This window comes from Pocillopora verrucosa, chromosome 1 (genome assembly GCF_036669915.1).
Source record: "Pocillopora verrucosa isolate sample1 chromosome 1, ASM3666991v2, whole genome shotgun sequence".
In the NCBI taxonomy this organism is placed as follows: domain Eukaryota; kingdom Metazoa; phylum Cnidaria; class Anthozoa; order Scleractinia; family Pocilloporidae; genus Pocillopora; species Pocillopora verrucosa.
In genome coordinates this window covers 28,319,210-28,343,637 of record NC_089312.1, presented here as the reverse complement: position 1 = coordinate 28,343,637, position 24,428 = coordinate 28,319,210, and the positions used below count along the sequence as shown (strand labels likewise).

At 39.1% G+C, this 24,428-nt stretch overlaps 1 protein-coding gene and 2 pseudogenes across 1 annotated transcript in view; all 3 read left to right on the top strand.

Annotated features, from left to right (window-relative positions):
* The first annotated feature begins 5,522 nt into the window (after positions 1-5,522).
* LOC136279069 (calcium-responsive transcription factor-like) lies at positions 5,523-6,568 on the top strand (annotated as a pseudogene).
* Positions 6,569-10,455: 3,887 nt separating this feature from the next.
* LOC136280671 (uncharacterized) overlaps positions 10,456-24,428 on the top strand; it is a 43,015-nt gene continuing 29,042 nt past the window's right edge. Inside the window, exons 1-6 of the mRNA XM_066166314.1 lie at positions 10,456-10,915; positions 11,991-12,052; positions 14,082-14,261; positions 15,093-15,129; positions 15,294-15,415; positions 16,364-16,411. Of these exons, the coding sequence (XP_066022411.1) occupies positions 10,528-10,915; positions 11,991-12,052; positions 14,082-14,261; positions 15,093-15,129; positions 15,294-15,415; positions 16,364-16,411 (837 nt within the window). The 5' untranslated portion in view covers positions 10,456-10,527. The remainder of the gene's footprint in view (positions 10,916-11,990; positions 12,053-14,081; positions 14,262-15,092; positions 15,130-15,293; positions 15,416-16,363; positions 16,412-24,428) is intronic.
* LOC136283514 (uncharacterized) lies at positions 20,492-22,739 on the top strand (annotated as a pseudogene).

The window sequence follows — 24,428 nt, the reverse complement described above, 5'->3', positions numbered from 1 at the left end:
AAAAAACTTGTTCAAAACTAAAATGTTCCCAAAATTCATTTCAACAGACTTTCGAGATTCTATCGGTTATAGCAATACTCAAAATTTTTGAGGGCTAGCATTGAAATCTTTATGACCAACTACTTTTAGACAGATCTAAATCAGTTTACAGCAATTCTAAAAGAAATGGATTGGTTTTTGTGATTATGTCAGAATTTAATTCTTGTCAAAACAACACTACGCAATTTTGCGCTAAAGTAACTGTATAGAATATTTCATTTACTCACAATGCTCATTGCCAGTAAAATAAAATAAGGTACACTTCTCATTAAAGGAGACGGAGGTGAAGCGAATAAAAAAGCCGTTACGTGCTTTACAGCTTTACAGTTCAATAGTAGCGGTCACGTTTGTTTCAAGAAAAGCAGGAACATCTAATTATTTAAGTTATTGATGCAAAACGCATCCTTTTAATACTAGAAGTTTTCCCTAACATTTGAGTAAAATACTGTGTTCGGTACAGAAGTAGAAACAAATAAATCAGTTCGAAAATGAAATTTTCATGAAATCAGGTAGTTAGCAGTAAGTGTTCCTCCTTTATCTTTAAACTCTACTCCAAATTGCAGTTGCGTACAACAAAAAATGAAATTGCCATCCCTTTTTAATACCAGAAGTTTGCCCCAAAGTTTGAGCAAACTATTGTGTTTGGTACAGAAGTAGAACCAAATAAATAAGTTTGATACTGAAATGTTTCTGAATTGAAATCAGTACAATTTAGATAACCTTATAATTTAGTCAGTCATACACAAAAATCCCTGTCGCTCATTTAGTAATGCTGCAGGTAATCACTTAGGGAATTTCCTGTGCGGAGATGTGCCTCATAGGCCTCTAGCCAAATCAGACCTTTCATAGTCACCTGGTAAAGCGTGTTGTCGTCTGTCCACGCGGCCGGTTTGTAATGGCAAATTTTCGTGCAGCCATCTTTGCTTCCCCAAGTGTGGTCGTCATCGCTTCCAAAACACATCTCCGCTCCGTCTCGTTTACTCAAGCAACGCGATGGGCTGCTTACCACCATTTCAGGGCAGCTATTGGGAAAATCGGAAGGGACGTAAATCCTCAATGTGTACTCCTTGTTATTAGTACATGTTACTCTGATTTCGACCCTGGTGTTGCCTGTTGGGTCGATCCAAGATACACGGTTTCGGAAGTACTGCTCAAGCAACGTTTTCTCATATCCAAGGCGTGTTTGTTGAGATGCTGACCAGGGCATAGCGTAAAAACTTCTCCTTGCTGTCTAACTTGAGATAGCTTTAAAAATATTGAGGTTTAAAATATATTTCAGAGTGAACGCTGATTGTTTCTTAGAAATCGACGCCTGCGCAAACAGGTCCAGCTAAAAATAAATTTCTGGGAAATGTTTGTGACATTCAAGTGGGAGGTAAGGACTTTTCGGTTTCATGACTTGCAGCTGCGATAATTCTTCCGGTACATCTTAAATGTCGAATGAGTTGAGAGCTTCAGACTTTATTTTCCGTATTTCATAAACTACGAAGTAGATAATCATAATACAGACTGAGAGCTTTTATCTGATAGCAGTGATTTAATTTTTCAAAATAATTGAAATAATCACAATTTCTGTTGGCCTGAACGATGGCATAAGAAAGGTCTTAAAACTTCGGCTGTGTCTTTCACGGTTCTTAATCGATAAAATAAAACCCTTGACTATCCAACTTACAGTACCCTAAGCTTTTTGTTAAGACAGAGCGAAAAATTCACCCGTAGTTATTCGGTTTTAAGGCTGTTTATACAAGAAAAATCTGTTTTGTCATGCAAAATAGATGGCAAAGTCGGTGTGCGTTAATAGTCGAATATTTTGATAAATGTGACCCGAAAAGTCCTTATTTACCGTAATTTCTGGCCGTTTAGTCGCAACAACGCTCTTCTTCATCCGAAACTTATGTGTTCATGTATGTGAGTTGAATTGATTCGAATACAAAGCAGTATGTCGATAATACTCCTATTTAACCGTTTAAAGAATCATATTACGACATTCATAACATTAACCAGGACTCCATTCACGAGCGATGACACATTGATCTCTACAGTTTGAAAGGTTATGGAGTCGCATTACAACACTAACCAGGACCCCAATGACTAGCGATGATAAGTTGATCTCCTACAGTTTGACATGCTTTCACACATTCCCAATAGACCCGGGGAAATAACGCTGCGGGAGATGATACTTGCAGTAAAAGCCATATCCGTCCTCTCATGTATCCAGCTTCTATCCAGCATAATGAAGGGCTGCAAAATGCCTGGCTTTTAGGCTCGGCAAAATCTATATAATAGCATCTCAAAATAGCCCCCGAAATAGTTTATTTAGGTTTGGGGGATGACGTCATATACAATCACTGAATGGACGGAAAGCAATATATATCATCGTCCTAAACCAGATGAGCCCACGACATATCAGCGGCATCTTGTATGAGTATCCGCATGTTACAACGTGACTTCCGCTTATTCTTGTTGAAGCATATTTACAGTGTACTCATGGAATTGGAAGTTCGCGTAGTGCGTTTGAGCCAGTTTCTGGCAGATTTGAACAGAAAAGCGGGTCTTTTGTTGGAATGTAATGACATTTTGGTCGATGGTGCTGTTAACGAAATGTTTGGCTGGTTCGCAAGTTGTCGACCTGGTTTCGGTCGATCTGATTGATTGACAACACCTCTAGGGCAATACATATCATCGTCCCAAACAGATGAGCCCATGACACGTCAGCGGAATCGTAGCGGGAGTCTTCTATTTTTCTGCTCGTTTCCAGCGAATCAAGAGACCGTGACCTGTGTGACTGACGATAAAGCGTCGTGATCTTCAATATTTTATTGCGAAAGTATTCTTCCCATAACTTGTACAAACTAATTTCTGTCTAGATCACATATTTAAGAAAAAATCTAGCCTGTTATAAAGACGTTAAAAGGAGGATCGACACTTAAATATGACCGGCCTAATAGTTTCGGTCGTTATCCTCTGACCTCGCTATCATCGACCGAAAGCAGATTCAGGTCAAAATCATTTGCATAACTTTGCACTGTAAAATCTTTCGATTGGAACAAACATACAGTTCTTTTCTGTTAGTAATAAATTATCTCTACGTTTTATTCGACCATGATCTCTTGGTTTTTGTTCAACATCTTATTTGCTACTAATAAATATATTTGCCAAGGGGTAGTCCAGTTAATTTTTAACACTCATGCATTTATGTTTTGCGGCTCGCGGGTAAATATTGGCGGGAAATCTAAATGTTTGGTAGAAGAACAAACATGGCTAATAACAGTACACCTTGGGCTTCAAGATGGACCGTACAGTTTGACCCTTATTCCGGGTATGTTAACGATGAAAGCAGCACTGACGAACTCATAAAACAGTACGAGATAGCTACGACGACACGCTTCAGTGTATTTAAACAAACAGGAGGATTTTCAAATTGCAGTAGGCTGGGTAAGTAAGCTCACATGTAAAGATTTACAAAACAAACCATACTGACAGTAAAGTAAAGTGAAGTATAACTTTATTTAGACACTATAGGTATTTAAAGCCAGGGGCGTGTGAGATCGTGTTATTAACATGAAATATAGATAAATCAAAATAAAAAAAGGGATTTAACTTTTTTCCAATAATTATTGATATCTTAAGAATACATGTACACATCATTATTCTTCGGTTTACACTGGTCAGTTAGACTTTCAAAATTAAAATGTAATTAAAATTCAACTTAGCTTCAAGTGTCAATTTACTGTGAGCCTGCAGCAAGAGTTGGCAAGAAATGCTTAATTAATTAAGATTAAGCTGAAAGTGTCAAAACCCTACTCAGTGCTATTGACACACAGCTGCCAGCATCCCCATCCATTACACCAGTCCTTGGGCTACATCCGGGTGGGGCAGGCTTGATTTTCAGGTCCTCCATTTTAAGCACCCATGTGTATAGATGTACGTATGTGTTTGTGTACATGTATCGTATTGCTAACTTAGCTCGGTTCCTCTTCTCACATAAAAACGTAGGAGTAAAAGAAAATGTAGATAAAAATGCTAAGAACCACTGTATACAATGGGCTGACTCACAGGAGATGACAGGATGCAGACTAAGTTTTGATGGCATCCCATTCCAAATTGTGGGGGTCAAAGTTTTAGAATGCCAAAATGGGCCAGACAGAAATAAGGCACTCAAAAGGAAGGAGGCTCAAAGGAGACTACAAAAAGATGTAAGCATGCATAATAATTAACTAAATAAGAATGTAAACAAGATGATATTATTACTTAAGGACTCCCAAAGAGGATATCATATATAGGACATTACATAGTTATTGATTTACCTTCACCTATTTGCTCTTAAGCTAACAAGGTGGTAAATCCCAACTGATTTTTTAATTAAGTTGGTGAGCACTCACCTCTCCCTCAGGGCTAATAGCATGCAATAATGTTTTCTTTTTTTACCTCTTGCAAGTAAAAGGACATATCACATTTTATTTGTTGAAATAAGCAAAGTCGCAAAAAAGGACCACTGTGACTGCAGTTTACAAGGTAGGATTCAAGTACTATTTTAAAGGATATTTTTCATTACTTCTAAGTTTATTGATAACTTGACTATTCCCATATGACTGCTCTATTTAACAATCCAATAAATCTATTTGGTTTCCGAAGGAGAATGCTGATCACTGCTATAACAACACCAAACAGTGCTTTATAGTACAGGATACGAAGAAATGTGACTGTCCAGCAAAGATCCACCTAAGGAAAATAATCAAGTATCCTGAAAATAAGGTCAGTTTATTTAAATTATTGAATAAGGGTTCAGGGGGCACTACCATTAACATGAATGATCACTAGCCTAATAAAGGGTGCTTAATCCCAATGGGCCTTGCGTTACATGTAGGTGAAGTGGACATATGATAAGACAACCTGGACATTTCGGTGTGCAGAATTGAAACAAATTTACCTATAATGGAAACAGAGTGAATATTTTAGAAACCAATTTTTCGAATATTATTTTAATTAAAACATTGAATCATTAGATTTCAGAGAACACAAAGAGTAGAAGGGAGACAATGTCAAAATTTCTGAGAACATCCCTAGAGTCAGAAAAGAAGCAAACAATAGCTACAGAGGAGCGTATTTACATATTACTTCCTAAACCTACAGATCACTTATTTCACCCCATAGGGAGGGTAAGTACTTGGCCATCAATTAAATTTTTTTTGGAATCAGGAAACTGAAGTTTGGTGGGGGATTTAAGGTGACTTAACTTAACACAGATCATCAGTCTACTGTAGACTGTGCTGCTTCCACTGTCATGTCGAATATATATAAAGAATGAATAAAGATTATACATCATAACAAAAGACCAATTGAATGTACTACATGTACAGCTTCTTTTAGCTACACTGGCACTTATTCCTCAAACTCAATGTCAAGACTATAATATCACAATTTTATCGGAGAGGGATTTCCACTGGTACTGTTTTAATGAAATGCTGTCATGGACTGTTTAAATGGATTTTCTTAAAAAATACATTACTGAAATAACTATTACTGAAAAACCCTACCGGAGGACTGCCTATAGTAATGTTGGTATAATTTGCATTATTATTCATTAAAAATATTTCCCTGTTTCTGATAGGTTAAAACCACTCGCATATTTCATCATAACCAGCTACTGTTGACCAAATTTGGAAAAAATTTTCTCATATTGAACCAATGACATCAAAAGCAGCCGGCTCCAGGTTATTGAACTGTTGACCAAGAAAACCTGGGGATGAGGTTGTGTAATTTTTTAAATGAATAAATAATAAAGCAATTATTCTTTCTTTCTTGTTGTGTAATCAGACTGCTGGGCTACTTCAGCCTATTGATGAGACAATGGTTAAAAAAATTCATGAGCTTGTTGGAAGTGGTGTTAATTGTGTTTCTAAAATGCAACGGCACCTGCATCATTATGTAAAGAAGGAACTTTTCACAGGCCAACAGCCTCCAGATCTAACCAACAGATGGTTCTTCCCAACAACCATGGATGTCAGGAACCACATGTATCATGCCACAGTGGTATGCAGACATTCACAAATTGATCAAGAAAACCTTGACTTAAAAATCAAGAAGTGGAAAGAAGAAAGCCCAGATGATAATTTCTTTTTCAGGCCTTACTGCCTTACAAGTGATAGTGAGTCCTATCAACAACCACAGTCACTGAAGGAAGAAGACAGCACTGATGTAATTAAAATAAGTATAGGTGATCCATCCAACAACCTCCTCCTTGTTCACCAGACAAAGTGGCAAGAGAGCTGCTTTTAAAGTATGGTGGTGAAATTTGCCTACTGGATGCAACATACAAAACTTCATGTAAATTGCCCTCCCCACATTCTTTCTGTGTGTGAAAACTAATGTAGATTACTGTGTTGTTGCTTCTTTTGTGGTTCAGCTGGAAAATGCAGATGCCATTAATGAAACTCTACAGCTCATTAAGGACTGGAACCCAACATGGAACCCTGATTTCTTTATGGTGGACTTCAGTGAGGCAGAGATCAATGCCATTGAAAGGCCGTTTCCAAGTAAGCATGTAAACATATACTGGTAAATATCGATAATAACCATTTTATAACCATTTTCTTTATTTCTTTATTTCATGTGGGAAATATAGAGAGGCAATACTTATTAGGAATAACTTCTTTCCCCCCCCCCCCCCCAAAAAAAAAAAAAAAAAGAAAAAAAAATTCTTTCTTACAGGACTAACCTGAAATTAATGACAATAAATTATTGCCAATTACTAGCAATTCTCCAGACATTCCAAAATCATTACTTTAATTTCATGAAAGTATCAACAGTGTCCATACTTGTCCAGGAAAAACCTGGAAAGTCCCGAAATTTTATTTTGGCATTTCCACAACTGGAAAGTCCTGGAAAAAGGCTTCTGGTCCTAGAAAGTTTTGGAAATCCTTTAGAATCAATTAAAAAATAAGAAATGTGTAGATGATGGTAAGGATAATTAACATTGAAATCTTGGAAGCAAAAGGGTCAATGTGTATTTTAGATTCCTGGAAAAAATCAATGTTACTATCATAACAATAATGATAATAATAATAAATTACTAGTATTATTATTATTATTAGCATTATTAGTATTATTTTTAGTAGTAGTAGTAGTAATAGTATTATTATTTTACTCCATGGCTCACAGGTCATGCTAGGCACCCTTCCTTGGTAGTTTAATTTTTAGCATACAATAGGCCTTGTGTTAGCTGAAGTGGTTGGCAGCATGTATTCTCTTATCAGACAGATTTTACAACTCAGTTTTATAACTGTTCCAGGCTGTCTTGTGTATATTTGTGATTTCCATTGAGAACAAGCATGGGTACGGTGGATCAACAACTCAAAGAATGGCATTAACAAAGACAAGAAAGACAACCTCCTGAACAGTTTGCGAAACCTTGCAAGAACTTCCACAGAAGGGGACTTCAATTTAGCACTTAGAGATCTTCAAGACAGTGAACTGTGGATGACCAATACAAGACTCCAAAAGTGGATGAACACAACATGGCTTCCCGAAAGACAGGCAAGTGTATCCCTTGCATACATTATAATAATTGTGGAATTATCCCTTATAAATTATCCGGCAACAATTCAAGATTTTGGCTTAAAAATTACACACATCTTATTATGTTCACTTAAAATCCTTGTCGCTCTGACTTTAAACATCAAACAGGCCATCTCCTCGGATGATGTCATTTTGGGCCATTAATCATTCAGCATGAGTCTGAGATGAGTCCAAGATGCTCTTACAAGGAGATACGCAAGGTGAAAATCAGATTACATGCAGCTTATATTCATGAAGTTTACTTGGACACTTTGTTTCTATTGGCAGCGCTGGGTTTGGGCATACAGGAAGGACCGCTTCAATGTGAGAGTGAACACTACCAATGGTGCGGAAAGAAAGAATAGGACATATAGGCACCAGTTTCTTGCAGACATTAGATACAAGACCTTAAGTGGTGTCATCACAGTTTTAGTGACACAATTTCTGCCAAATGAGTACAGAAGGTAAGGAATCAAAAGCTCATCTTGACCTTAGATCTCAGTGTGTTATATATTGATATCACATGACTATGATTTTAGGCCTAAGGTGTTTTCAGATATTGTAGATATATAAAAGTTTTTTTCTACAAGTGAGAAGGATGTATAAAGGTGTCATGCTTACTCTGGGATGAAAATTGCCTGTAGGAATTTCATGGATGATACTTATAGACCCACATTTAATCCATAGGTTATATTCTACAAGTTCAAATTGAAATACTTAACATTTAGGAGGAAGCTCAAGCTGAATATTCGAATGTTGACCATCGGTGTACTGTCATCACACAATCATCTTAAAATTGTGAAATATGTACATCAATTTATTTAATACAAGTTTGAAGGCTTATCATGTGATAAACTTCTGATTAAGTACCTCTTCAGAAATTTCTATACATATAAGTTTAACACAAATGCAATTAAAATTAATACTTATCTTTCCCGAGTATTCTGATGTTATTGTTCTTCTGCTCACTTGGCAGCTGTGAGGTTTGAGTCGATGGTGTGTAGGATTTCAGAGGTGTTGCCAATCAATCAGATCGACCGAAACCAGGTTGACAACTTACGAACCGGCCAAACATTTCGTTAACAGCGCCATCGATCAAAGTATCATTACAGTCCAACAAAGGACTTGTTTTTCTGTTCAAATCTAGCAGAAACTGGCTCAGACGCACTACGCGAACTTCCTCACACTCGAGTACACTGTGAGTACGCGTCAACAAGAAAAAGCGGAAGTCACGTTGTAAACTGCGGATACAGCTTATGTTACAAGAAATGCACTTAGTGTTCTGTTGCCTTTCATTTCCAAAATCATAAATATCTCATTGGAATCTGGTCAGATGCCTTCGCAACTCAAGGTTGCAATGTTACGCCCGCTCCTCAAGAAATCTTCTTTGGATCATACTCAATTCTGCAATTATCGTCCGGTATCGAATCTTTCATTTATTAGCAAAGCAATTGAAAAATTGGTAGCTAATCAACTTATCTCCTACATTAACGATTATGAGTTAAATGAGACATTCCAGTCGGCGTACAAGAAATATCACAGTGCTGAAACTGCACTTATTCGTGTTCACAATGATATTCTTTCTGCCATTGATAATCGTCGAATCGTAATTTTGCTGTTGTTAGACCTTTCCGCTGCCTTCGATACAGTCGATCATACCATCCTCCTCTCTCGTTTACGTGTACGGTTTGGGATAGCTGGGAAGCCTCTATTATGGTTGCAATCTTATTTATCGAATCGCACGCAATATGTCTCCGTTGATGGTGGTACTTCGACGAAACATGACCTTAAATGTGGAGTGCCACAAGGATCTGTCTTGGGACCCATTTTGTATTTGCTTTATACTTCACCGCTTTCAGATATCGTAAAGAAATTTAACCTGAGCTATCATTTTTATGCTGACGACTCACAGCTTTACTTGTCTTTCCAACCAACCGTAGTGGGTGATAGGGATCTAGCGGTTTCTAGCATCGAGAGCTGTGTGGATGAAATCAGTCATTGGATGATGGTTAATCGTCTTAAATTAAATAAAGACAAAACTGAATTATTGGTAATTTCCGCTAAACATCTTCCAAGACCACTCCTTCACGAAATTTCAGTTGCTGGTGAGACTATTCCTTCCGTGCAAAAGGCGAGGAATATCGGCACTATGTTCGACAGCCATTTTTGCTTTAAGGATCATATTACTGACATTTGTAAATCTTCATTTTATCATTTGCGAAATATTAGCTATATCAGGAAATATCTTTCAGCGACCACTACTGAATTGCTGGTTCATATGTTTGTATCTTCGAAGCTGGATTACTGTAATTCCCTTTTGTATGGCCTACCAGCCTACGCTATAAAAAGGCTACAACACGTCCAGAATGCCGCGGCGCGCCTCGTCACACTTACAAAAAAGCATGATCACATTACGCCTGTTCTTTTCAATCTTCATTGGCTTCCCGTTAACCAACGTATTATTTTTAAGATTTTACTTATAACCTACAAGGCACTTAACAACCTGGCACCGTCGTACATTTGTGATCTGCTTACATCTTACACCCCATCGCGTCAACTACGCTCATCATTCAAGCACCTTCTGGTTTCTCCATCCTATAACTTGAAAACATATGGCGCAAGATCCTTTTCTGTAGCAGCACCATCATTATGGAATGCTTTGCCAAGTGAAATTAGAAATGCTCAGTCTGTGTCTGTTTTTAAACGTAGATTAAAAACTTTACTCTTTAGAAAAGCCTTTTATAATTAATATTAGCTGTCTTAAGTGTTAATGTTTAAGTTTTTTTCTTGTAGGCGCCTTTGAACAGTAGGATACTGGCGCGGTATAAATCTTTTATTATTATTATTATTATTATTATTACTCATACAAGATGCCGCTGATATGTCGTGGGCTCATCTGGTTTAGGACGATGATATATATTGCTTTCCTGAATGGACCAATCATTTTTCGGAGGGTGTCTCCCGCCGACTGTTAATTCTCGAGTATTTTCCCAAAATTACTTTCGCTTTCGCCGTCGGCCATTGCTGGTGGCCATGGATTGCAAATGTAGAGAACGACTTCGATCCAAATTGTCGGATATTGCCCCAAAGTTAAGTACAGAAAACTTAGAAAAGTTGAAATTTCTTTTCGATATCCCACCTGGAGAAGCGGAAAAGATATCAAACCCCGAAGGACTATTCCAAATACTAGAGTATGAGCTGAAGATCACACCACATAGTCTGGATTCCTTAGTAAATTGCCTCGACAAAGCTGGAAGAAAGGACCTTGCCGCTGAGCTAGAGATTTTCATGCGCCAATATAGCTGTGAAGGAGAAAAAAGTAAGCCGCTTTTGAAACTTATATCGTATCGCCAATACAATAGTCAACTCTTTGTTTGCTGAAGAAATATGATAAAGTTTTGCTGTAGCGAAGGCAGGGGTGGGGAGGAATATGGATGGTTTAACAGTTTTATGATATATGATATATTTTATTTATATATGATACATGATATATTTCTTGAGTTGCATATTTTCCTAAGCCCCATAGATGCAAGGAATATTACTAGCAATGAGCAACATGCTAAATGATAGACAACCACAAGAAACACAAAGTAAACTATTTAATGTGTTGCCTATGACCATAAAAATGGAAAAATCTGATGGATTGTTCTGTACAACTATCTTCCATCTGATTTTTTAATTAATTTATTTTTTTGCCACATCCTGCAATGTTATGACATTTTGCGAGTTCTGTTTCCCTTGTGTGGTAAAATAGCATAATAGTGAAATGATAAATTGTGATACTGAATGGTCTACATTTTCTCCCTGGGCTATAACTTTGTTAACTGTTTGGAAATTTCAAGGAGAATGGAGAGAATTCAAAGTTTCTGCAGTGCAGTAATATCTCAGTGGGAGGGGAGGAAGAAATTCCCCATGTTTTGATCACACAGAAATTTCATTTATCTGACTGAAAAAGGTTAACAGATTTTTGAAAAGCTAGGAAGGGTTTTTGCTAAGAGTGCTTATAAAAGTATGGGCATTGACTGATTATTAAAAATTGCTTGCTTTCCTCTCAGGAGTTTGATTGACTCTTTTTGTGTTCTTACTTTTTCCAGTCAGCTTTAGAACAAGTCAATTTTCAATGTAATACGAAAGTTTGCAAAGTTTGAATGGTGCTCTAGCTGAGCAGCATGCTCTAAGTGGCGGGTGAACCACAAGGCCTAGCCAAGTTGTGTCACTTTTAGTTTTGAACAGTGATGATTTGAAAGTTTTGTGCCTGAGTGTATTACTTTCATTGGTTAGCTGTTGAAACAGCTGACCACATATGAACTTTGTAGGATACAATTTAGCTGATCTTTGTTGTGATAACATTTCACAAAATGAACCTCTTTCATTTTGATTTTGATAATTTACAGCAGACGCTGTTGATAAGAAAGGTACATCGGCATCTGGTTCTACTGAATCTACAGCTACTTTGGTAAGCCCTTATAATGTCACTATAATCTTAGCTTATGCTATGACAAAGAACTCACAAGTGATTATCAGTTGAGTTGTACTCTCCATAATTATCAATTTTATTCTTCAGAAATATTTAAATTGTGCACCAGCCATATTTTTAAAATGTTGATTAGCACTTCATTATTACATATCACTTCTTGTTGGACATTTATGTAATCCTTGAAAAAATATTTCCTCCTTCTGTAAATACTCTGAAAGTTATATTTAATGTGCTTTTTTCCAGTTTCTGTTGTGGATTGTTAAGTTTGATTGTTTTGATCAAATAGCTTTGGAGACATATCCACCAATTTGAGAACAGGATGCTACCTGTATTTTGCTCATTTTGTGATGATAGTGGGCCTCTTATCTTCCCCAATCTTTTTTTTTTTGTAAGCAATGTTTAACCTACTGTGTAATTCAGATACCAGAGATGTCCAGGCAAGCTGTGTTTTTCTTGTGCCCTTCACAGTTTGCCCTCAGCTTAGGCTTGCTAGTGGGAGTCAATTCACTACTTGTGCTGCAATTGTAGTGATAGCCTGGATGCCAGCTAAATAATTTTGGCAAAATATTAAACTTTCTACCTTATCTGGCAGTTTCCATCAACAAAGTAATGGCTCTAATGGTTTCAGGTTTAATCGGTTATGTGATATGTAGCTGAAGTGGTGACATGTATCACTGGCCCCCTTTGTGGATTGCCCCTCAATTTTTCTCGGACATTTTTCAAGGAAAATGATCTCTTCAGGTTGAATTTAATATATCAAATTCAGATGAAAGAGAGCAATTTTCTATGCATAGCAACTGCTTGTTGTTCTTGTGTGCTTTTGATATGCCCTGTTATGTTCTGATAACTCTTTCAAGATGCAGTGAAGTTGAAATTATAGTCTTTGGATACATAGCAGGGGCAGGTTTGTGATCATGTAAGTTTGCTGTTGTCTGACACTCAGAATTCTCACTGGGCTGGCAGTGAATTACCTCACAGAGCCACATTCATTCTTAACTACCTGTACCACATTCAAACAAGCAGATTGCTTTCAACTGCAGTCATTGACTATTTAATACTCTCCACTCTTTCACCAGACTTTTCTGCATTTTTGGGTAATGTTTTAAGCACTTCTTAATTAATAACCTTCAGCATTAAAGCCATGGTGTGGACTTACATTTCTTAACTTTGTCAGTACTTCTTGTGAGTTTCCAATCAAAGGGTTTCTTGTAATACTTTTGAGCAGACAATTTCATCATGCCATGCATGTTTGATTCCTTCACTTTTACAACTTTCTCCTACTACACAGCCTTAAATGTCTGTTCTCAGGATCCTTAAAGAATAATTCAACAGTTAAGCTCAGCCTGACAATGTTATCATTTAGTTAAATTCATGATATTATGATAATACTAATTGCTATCAGCTATTATCAGTACTGTTATTATTACTATTATAATAATAGTAACTTTTTTAAAATTTTTCATCTTGTTATTGTTATAACATGTACAGCACTGTACTGAACATAAATATATGTTATTCACCAGACGGGAGGTCCGTATTGGGAAAAACTGTGCCTGAGGTCTTGGATACACAAGACAGAGGGCACAGTTTTTCCCAGTATGGACCGACCTTGGCTGGTGAATAATATTTTTATTTTTTTCTTAAACCTAACAAATGGTTGTGAAAAGAACCTGAATGATTAAGGGCTGTAATTACCACAAGATTCTTCGTAAACAGAACAATCTAGGAGAGAGTAGATGGTAGAGAAAACAAGGGCAATGCAAATGAAAGAGAAAGGTTTCATCAAAACATATTTATTTGTGTAATGATATTAAACGGTGATTTAAAAGGCTTCCAAGAAAACTTTGAAACATTTTTCAGATACTGCTTGCTGTGAGCAGGCCGGATGGGGAAAATACTACCTGCTCTCGGAACCAATCAGATTGCAGGATTTGTGGAATACTACCCGCTCATGAACTGAGAAAAAAAATAATGATGATTATGATGTTTTGATATGTTTCATTGTCAGGACATCATTAAGACAGCTGAAGGCCACAACAATAGAGGAAGGGTAGAGTTTCAAGATAAAAAATATGAGAAAGCTTGTCAGCAGTATACATTAGCCTTGGAATGTCTTCCTGAGGGTCGCGAGAATGACGAAATGATCACAAAGTATCTTTGTAACAGGGCAGCATGTTATGTTAATATGGTATGTAAACAAGTTGATTTCCAATATCAGTCTTGATGTCATCTGAGTGACTTAAACTAACATTACCTTCTTCAATTTGCTTGCAAAAAGTAATGTTAGTTGTCATTACAACAATTATAATCCAATATATCTTAAAAAATTAATACTTCAACATAAAAATGTCATTTGTTTCTTCCAATAATTGCCAACAATCCAATAAGCCCCCTTTCCTGAATGGGTGCTCACTCACTAGGTGGATATATCAAACAAGCATTCCCCCTGGAAAACTTAGTGTCCCGTCTCCCCTCACTTTCTTTGATAGTAGGGGTATGAGAAATACCTGAGTCAGCTTTTCAGAGTGTATGACTTTGGAGAGGGGATGTATAAGAGGAAACTCACAGAGTGTCTCCCTTAATTGGTATATACAGGTTCCGAAATTTGCAAAGGCATTTTCTAGCTTGGAGGGAGGGGGGGGGGGGCAGATTTATGTTTATGCAACACACAACACACTGATTTCTTAGAAGAAGCCAGTTGCATACTCTTCCTTTAAATGTAATCAAAACATTTTGATTGGTATTGAAGTTGTTTGTTTGAGAAACATTTACAAACTGGATTTTCTGAGCTATATATGATTTGAATGATTTAGTCAGGGCTTCCTTTGCCATACAGCTGTACCTTAATCTTAATAGCCACAAATTATATAATAATCGTTATGAAATGATTATTTCCTTTTGAGCTACTGGTAATTGCATATTAAATGCAAAAGTCACAAATTTATAGTGAAACCTAATTATGATAATTGTACTAGCTGTACGTTGGAGCTGATGAAAGAATGATATTTCTCTCTTGCAGAGAAAGTTTAATGAGGCCCATTCGGATTGTGATAAAGGTATATGTATTTTTGAGACTCAGTTAGCCTTTATGTCCTAATTATACATGCTGTACATATTGTTTCCTATATACTGCATATTATGTTTTAATTGTGCCATACACTGCACAACAAAATTGACTATTAATTGATTGATTCAGAGCAATTTTTTGTTTCCTCTGCAGTACTTGGTTTAGATCCACAAAACAAAAAAGCTAGGTACAGACTAGCTCAAGCCCTGAGAGGCCTAGGCCAAATTTCAGATGCCTATATAGAAGTAACAAGTTTGAGAGAAAAGCACAGTCAGGTATATGTATGATTATGCACGGAGATAATAATTGTTAGTTGTCAGTCGATATCTGCTTTTATTATATTGCTGACAGTGTCTGTGGGCAATTTGAAATTAATCCCGTGTTCTGATTGGCTACCTGAGCAAGCAAGACTCAAGATTGCCCACTTTGTTCCTGCACAAGAAAGTAAATTGCCTAGAGCGACCTTACCAAAAATTCTTATTTTTTTGGACAATGTTGGTGATGGAGTCGCTATTAAAGCAGTAGATGACAGATGATAGTCAAAATAAAGAAAACAAGCGACTCTCATCAGTTCACAAAAAAAATTTGGCTTTTTTTCCCGTCTCTTGAAACAAACAAGAAATTCATGATTCTTCATAAAGCAAATTGACCAAGATCCTTTATTGACCAAGATTGTTCAGTCAAGATGGTTGGATACTAGCTTTGTTCTTTTCTTACGCATTTTTATGGACCTCGACTTCGTCTTGGTCCATAAAAATGCAAAAATAGAACTTGGTCAATGTCCAACCATCTTGACCTTTTGCTTGGTCAATAACGCATATGCATCCGAGATCCGGTTATCAGTAAAAGTACTGACTGTGAATATAAGAGGGTATGTGAATTGCACATTAAGTAATGCAGTAATGAACACTTAAGCAGTAGTGAAAATAAGGCCTCAGTAAAAATTCAGGCCAGTACGGGATTTGAACCAATGTTCAAAATATTTCAATTATTTTTGGCTACCTGAAGCCAGGCAACTCACAGTGCATTCATTCAATTATCATTTTTCCTTGATTATCTGGTCAGGATGGACCAGGTACATAATTATACTATAGTCAAATCTCAGCACAATTTTCAAAGTTGCTAAAAACTGTCATTGTCATTGTTATTATAGAAACTGAAATTGAGCACAAGAATTGAACTGGTGATTTGGCAGTTTTATAACGTATTTTATTTGCTTGTAGGACTCATTAATAGCTGAACTTGCGTCATCTCTGCAAAGGGAAATTGAGGTGCGCTTAATCTCTATCTATTTATTATTAAGAGTGTGTCCACGAGAGCACCAGGCAGTCGTGCTACACGCCATCTCACCCATTTCAAACTTTGCCAGTTTAAATGGTCTACCCAAAACTCAAAAAGACGAACTGGTTTCTGTTTTGGTTTTTTCCGGGGGGAGATGGTTTCTTGGTTTTCACTAAGGACATCGATTCAAAATAGGTAAAATGTATGAAGCTCTCACTGCGATGGTATTTAATCAATTACTCTGAGGGTTTGCACACATATTATTACATCCTTAGTTAACGTTCGACGCCAGTATCAGTCAATTTGATTGACATCTTGTCAATCAACAGAGGCAAATAAACGACTGTGTTTTGAGACTTTTCGATTCATCCAAATATTTGACAACTTTAAGGTCAAATATCTCCCCTTGCCAGAACGCTGCAACACTAATCTTAATTTCCCTTTATAATCCATAGTTTCATCTCTGAAAACCACAAAAAAATATTTGAGGCACTGCCGTATTTTTGTCTTGGATGCCTTTTTAAGTCTGCGACTGTGACAAGCTTCTCTCAACTACACCTGTCACGTAATTCGGGCTCTAGGCAGTCATTTGACTAAATAAACTTACATTTTTAGCTCTTTATACAAGATGATCGATCAAGAAAGCTAAAAAATGTGAAAAACTTTCGATATTTTTTGTAGGAATGGAAAATTTCACGTTTAGAGATGTGCATATAGGCGAAAAATCGATGGGAAGATCGTAGCGTTTCTTTCTTCAGTCGTTTATTACTTTGGAGATTTGCTAAAATCAGCAAATAGGGCTTTTGTATGGAACAAAACATTCATAAGTCTATACCTTGGTTGTTTATCATCATCACTGCTCATTTGCTCATTTTAGGAGGTTTTAAAGTCGCACGCTGCGTGTTGGTTGACATTATTACAAGTTCCAGTGTGCTACAACTTCGGCTTTCACAGACGAGAAATTCTGCGCTCTCGTTCGAGACCAAATATCAATAGCTCTATGAAACTAAAAACTGTGCTACTATCCCCAAAATAAAATTAAAATAGTGTTGTCGTTGTCACTTACCGCCATCGAACATTTCCATGCAGAACTCCGCCAAATTAATATCTGTTGCGTGACCCGAAGACTTTCGTAGGAATTATTCAAGCGCGTAGTTCATGCTGTCTTCTTGATAACAATTTCAGAATACTCTGCAGATCCCTATGATTATTTGCTTGCTTCGATCGTAAAGTATCTGCATTTTTTTTTTAAGCACTCTATTACTACATGTAAATCTACGTCTCTCTCGATCGAGTGTTGCTGGCGTTTGATTGCGTGACTAGTAAAATTCATTAAGAATGAACCAGAAATATTTTTACCAATAGGCCTCCTGCAAATTTCCCTTCACGAAAAAACCTCAAGAAATAGTTGTTTTCGTGAGCAAAGACAATAAATATGAAAGAAAAGTGAGATGCAAAGGTCTATATTTTTTTTAGCTTAATAGCAGCTGTACCCTCTCCTGCAGTCTTCGTCTAAAGTTTGCAAGGTTCCTCCTTATCTTCTGCCTTTTTCGGTCAGTTTCGACTTCTGAGGCTAGACCATCGGCATCGGCATCGGCATCGGCCTATTCGTCCTCATTCATACCTACAAAGGGGGACCTCGTCAATAAACCAATTTTTGTTACGGAAGATAACCGGCTGAAGTATCGAGTGATTTGTTGCTCTATCATCCAGTCAGTCTTGGACAACATTTCTGGCCGGTGTCGTCTCTTAAACTCGATATTTAGGAAGCCACGTTAGATGCGGTTGCCTTACTAGTTTCCTCCCCTGCCCAGCACACGTCTAGGAATAATTCTTTTGTGAGAGATTATTCAGCGTTAATTGATTTCCGGTTGATTTTTTTGCGATAAGTGACAGATGATTGAACAATAGGATCATATTATATATTTAAAATGAGAGAGACCAGAGCGTGAGAGAGAGGGAGCAGTGAGAGAGAGAGGGAGATTAAGTTGATTTTATAAAATAAAACGTGAAGTTTCGGAACATAACAGATTCTTTAGTCTCATTTCCGACACAGTGGCACCTCCGACGGGACGCGCGAGGCATGGAGGAACTAACCAAAGAAGCAGATGCTAAATTGCAGATGTTGCTGTACACTAATGGAAAAACACGTGGCATTGTGGAAAAGGGAAACCTAGGAGCGGTCGCGCGACATCGCCACAACCTACAAGCAAGTAAAAGTAAAAGAAGTAGACGCGCTTAAACTAAGGGTTGAACAGACCATGTTCAAGGCCGGGAAAAGTGCAGAAGACGTTGGAAGTTGGAGCAGTAGCATTGAAGAACCGATCGCCGAAGCTGACGAAGAAGTTTCGCGACTAGAAAAATGGCTCGTGGAGACGAATGGAGAGATCGAACATCGAAAGCAAAAGAACGAAGAAGAAAGGAAAGCCCGTGCTCGTGAAGAGGAGCTTAAATTCGAAAAAGAGCAAATGGAGATGAAGCTAGAATTCGAACGCCAACTGGAAGAGACCAAGGCAAAACAGTAATCTGTTGAGAAGGCTAATCAGAGCGAACAAAGGACAACAAAGCTACCGAAACTACAGATCACAAAGTTTAATGGGACGTATGAAGCATGGCTGCCGTTCTGGAACAAATTTCAAGCTGAAGTTGATAAAGCAAACCTTGCAACTGTGACCAAGTTTGCATACCTAAAAGAGCTGGTAGATCCAAAGGTTCGAGCGGAGATAGGCGGACTGCCTTTCACAACAGAGGGCTGCGAAAGGGCAAAGAATATCCTTATCGGCGAATATGGGAAAACAAGCGAGATCGTGAATGCGTGCGTCCAGAACATCGCGAATTTGCCCGTCATTACAGAACACAACCTGCGCCTATCCACGAATTTTTCAAGAAGATCGTGTACAATGTGCAATCTTTGGAGACACTGGGCAAATTGAAAGACGTCACTGGAAATGCAAAGAGTGTGCTCGACAAACTAAAGGGTGTAAAAGCAGATCTAGTGAGAGGACAAATTGACTGGCAGGACTGGGACCTCCCACAGTTGATAAAAGCTTTGAAAAGTTGGAAGGGAATCAACCCCATTGGGAGCGGCGCGGATAATGCGGGGAAGCAAGGTGCTAAATTCCGCGATCGCGAAAAAACATTTCACGCAAACGAAACTACGCCAACACAAAGAGGGTTTGTCTACTGTGACGCAACTGACCATAGAGCTGTAAATTGTAACAAGTTTGTGACAGTTGGAGACCGCAGGAAGCAATTAGGTCTGAAACAGCTGTGTTTTAACTGCACAGGAAGTCGACACCGTGCTTCTGAGTGCAAATGCCGTTCTGGCTGCCAGATCTGCAGTCGAAGACATCATACATCGATTTGTGACAAACATACATCGCGAGACCAGCTGATGACCACAACGAGCGTAGAAAGGAAAGGAGTGGTGTATCCTATGGTTACAGTTGGCGTGAATGGTGTTAAGTGCCGAGCATTGTTGGATACAGGAGCCGGAAGTTCCTACGCTTCATCAACGCTTCTGAACTGTTTACATTTGCGCCCTATCCGTCAACAATTCAAGCGCATTGAAATGATGTTTGGTACTTCAAACAAAGCGATAGACATCTATAGCCTACAAATTCGAAGCGTTGATGGTAAATTCACCTTGGAAGCCGAAGTAAACAAAGTCGACCGCAAAGAGTTGTTGACATTGAAAAAATTCCTCACAAAGCGGTCGTGCGCGAGAATGCAGAATCTACAAAGACACGCATTGTTTATGATGCTTCTGCAAGAGCTAATGCAAGTGTCCCCTCACTCAACGAGTGCCTCGAAATTGGCCCTCCACTACTACTTGGAAAGTGCTGATACGAAATAGGTTCTATCCCGTGGCAATAGCTGGCGACTTAAAACAAGCATTTTTGCAAATTCGCGTCAGAAGAGAAGACCGAGATGCCTTACGCTTTCATTTGATAAAGGATCTGGCAAGCAAACAAGCAGAAACCTTGCGATTCACTCGAGTACTCTTTGGTTTGGCACCGTGTCCATTCCTCTTGGCCGCAGTTATCAAAGAACATCTATAGCGATACAGAATGGTGAACCCGGAATTAGTAGAGGAGATAGAGCGCAGTATGTACGTGGATGATTTAATCAGTGGTGGGGAGACAACAGAACAAGCGTTAGAAATCAAGATGACAGCCACGACCATCTTTGTTGAGGCGACTTTCAAACTGCACAAGTGGCATTCCAACGATCGGGAGCTAGAAGTTGAAACTGCGACTTTAGGTGAAGAAAGTCAGAGTTACGCCAAACAACAACTGGGAACCAGAAAGGGCGAATCAAAATTGCTAGGATTCCCCTGGGACAAAGAAAAGGACGAAATTCAAGTCAGCTTCCCGATTTCAACCGCTGAGCCGACAAAAAGGGGTATCCTTGGAAAAGTCGCAAAAATCTACGATCCACTCGGTCTGGCTTCACCCGTGACCCTCTCTGGAAAAATGCTCTACAGAGATGCCTGCGACACGAAGATCGCGTGGGATAGGCCCTTACCAAGTGACTTACAAGCCAAATGGAAGAAATGGGAGCAAGGACTTCCAGAGCACGTGAACGCGCCAAGAAATGTCGTCAAGCATGTAGAGAAGATATTATCAATCGACTTACACACATTCGGGGACGCAAGCGGGAAAGGAGTTGCAACCGCGGTTTATGTAGTGGTGGAGCAACCATCAGGCACGAATCGAGGCCTCGTGACGGCAAAGTCGCGGCTCGCGAAGAAAGGACTCACGATTCCCCGATTAGAACTAGTGGCTGGACATATGGCTGCGAACCTAGTACAAAATGTGAAAGAAGTCCTGAAGGGTTTTCCCGTAAGAAGTGTCTATGGTTGGCTGGATAGCACAGTCGCACTGCACTGGATCCGTGGTAATGGCGAATACAAACAGTTCGTGGGAAATCGAGTGAGGAAGATCCAGGAAAAAGAAATAAACTGGAGGCATGTACCAACAGAGGAGAATCCAGCGGACGTGGGGAGGAGATGTTAGTAGATTGACAGCTCTTTGGTGGCAGGGACCAAGGTGGTTAGCAAAACCACAGGACTGGCCGCCAGACCTTGTAACGACATCTACTCCATAATCAAAAGCGGAAGAAGTGAAACAAACGCGCGAGTTGTTTGCTCTAGCAGTAGAGAAAACAGAGAACAATTACGCCTTCGATGCGCTGCTGGAGAAGTACGAGCTGTGGCGTGTGTTGCGAGTGGGTGCTTGGATCTGGAGATTCCTCCACAACATAAGAACCGTCCGTAAACAGAGAATCGTTGGTCCCCCTACAACTGAAGAAATACAGAAACAGACAACGTTCTGGATCAAGCGATCTCAACAACAAGCAAAGTCGAGCCAGAAATTTGAAGAAGACCGTTTACAGTTGAATGTGCAAGGAAACCAAGAGGGAATATTAGAGTGTAGGGGAAGAATTCAAGGCCATTACCCCATCTTTCTGCCAGACTCCTCGCCCTTCATTCGCAAGTTAGTTCACCGATCACATGTCGACACACTGCTTGGAGGAGTGGCCCTTACCGTGGCCAAAGTGCGAGAGCTATACTGGGTACCGCGTTTAAGGGCACTCGTAAAACAAGTTCTCAGGGCGTGTTCAGGCTGCAAGCGTTTTCAGGCCATGGCACTGGCAACGCCGCCTCCTGGACTCCTACCCACTGACCGCACAGAGGGGAGCACCCCATTCGAGGTTATCGGAGTCGATTTTGCAGGGCCCATCAAGTACCGTATCAGAGCCGAAACAGAAGGAAAGGCCTATCTTGCATTGTACGCGTGCAGTCTTACACGAGGATTATTCCTGGAAGTACTACCAAACCTGGCAACCAGTGAATTCCTAAGAAGTCTAAAACGATTCATCGCGCGCCGTGGGCGTCCGAAGAAGATATATTCCGACAATGGCAAAACCTTTGTTGGTGCCGAGAAGTGGCTCAAACAAGTTATGCGTGACGAGAAGACACAAGATTACTTAGCACATGAGAACATCAAGTGGCAATTCAACCTCATCCGCGCCGCTTGGTGGGGAGGACAGTTCGAGCGCCTCATCGCACTGGTAAAAACAGCTTTAAACAAGACTATCGGATGCGGAATGTTGACCTGGACAGAGCTGTGTGAAGTGGTACTGGATGTGGAGATTGCTTTGAATAATCGCCCTTTATGTTACGTCGAAGACGACATACAGTTACCCGTGCTTACCCCTAACTCACAGCTATTTCTTCGATCAAACCAGCTACCAGGACTTGAACCACACCATCTAAGAGAATTTGATCTGCGTAGAAGAGCTAAATATCTGTGAAGGTGCAAGCAGGCTTTGTGGACCAGGTGGACTACCGAATATTTACGAGGGTTAAGAGAACGACACAGGATGAAACACAAGGGTCAAACCACGCCCTTGGCCAAGGGAGAGGTAGTCATCATCAAGGACGAGGAACGAAATCGCAATAAATGGAAAATTGGAATCGTGGAAGATCTGATTTCGGGACGAGACGGAATCCTTCGAGCTGCAACACTTCGGGCGGGGAAAGGAACACTTGAACGGGCGGTACAACATCTTTACCCACTGGAGCTGTCCTGCGATCGGGAGAATGTACAGGCTCCTCTACAGCTCAACCCCGAAGCCCCGACATTCACGCCCAGGAGGGATGCAGCGGTAGCCGCTCGTTATCGCATTCAAGACGCGAACATTGATGCTGAATAGAGATATTTAGGAACACTGAACTGATATACTGGACTAACTTTCTGTTTCGTTCATTGAATTTCAAATTTTATCGAGTGTGCCATTCTAGTGTTTTTTCTACGTTGAGAAAAAACAGGAGATTGTGTGAGAGATTATTCAGCGTTAATTGATTTCCAGTTGATTTTTTGCGATAAGTGACAGACGATTGAACAATAGGATCATATTATATATTTAAAATGAGAGAGACCAGAGCGTTAGAGAGACCAGAGCGTGAGACAGAGAGCGGTGAGAGAGAGAGGGAGATTAAGTTGATTTTATAAAATGAAAGCAGATTCTTTAGTCTCATTTCCGACACTTTGCTTTATGAGAAAAGGCGGCTGCTTTTTGTGTTTTCCAAAGAGCCCATCCAAAGTCCACCTGCCTAGTTAGGGACTGTTTGTCTGAATTTTACCTGAGGTCCAAACTTGAACGTAGCCACTCACAGCATGTTGTGCATGCGTGACATTTTTCGGACGTTACATGTACGAGTACGTGATCCGTTTGAGGGTCAGAGATTTTGCGTAAATATTTGACGCTTCAACACATCACATCCTCGTCCACGTAATGTCTCTATTAACTGAGATCTTAGAACGCTTCATTGCGTGGATTTGCCTTCTGCGGCTAGAGGGCTAAAAGCGAATTCCTCGGGCGTAATTGCTTTTGATTTCTCAATCGATGTTGGCGCAAACACAGTTTTTGGGAGTCATGATACAAAAAAAAAATTGTCGGAACCTAGTTTCATTTTCTAATGGAAATAAATAGCAAAGAAAAACACAATCTTGAGAAATAAAATTTTAAATACCAGGGGTTCTTTGAAACAAATAATGATAGAAAATGTTTCATTTCTGGTCAATATTGACTTTTCATAGCCTTCTTCCAAAACTGAGGGAACGCGCGGAGGGAATAAAAAAACATACATGTGTGTGATAATGCAAGAAAGAGAATAAGAATACAAATAAAGAAAATGGAGAAAAACCTAGGAACCCGTGTTGCGTGCCCTTTTGCAGCGTGCAGATATCTTTTAAGCCAGACCTACACACCTAAGCCCGACACCACGCAAAGAAACTCGAAAGAGTGCTGTATACCAACTGGCTCGCACGTGCACGAAGGAGAGGCCATGACATTCAGCGAAAATAACAGCAAACACAGTAGATATTTGCGGTTAAAAAAAAAAAAAACAGGCAAATAAAATAAAAGAAGGCTTAAGAACTTTATAGAAGTGTTTTTTTGAAAAAAAAAAAAAAAAGATAAACAATGTTTTCTTCTCAA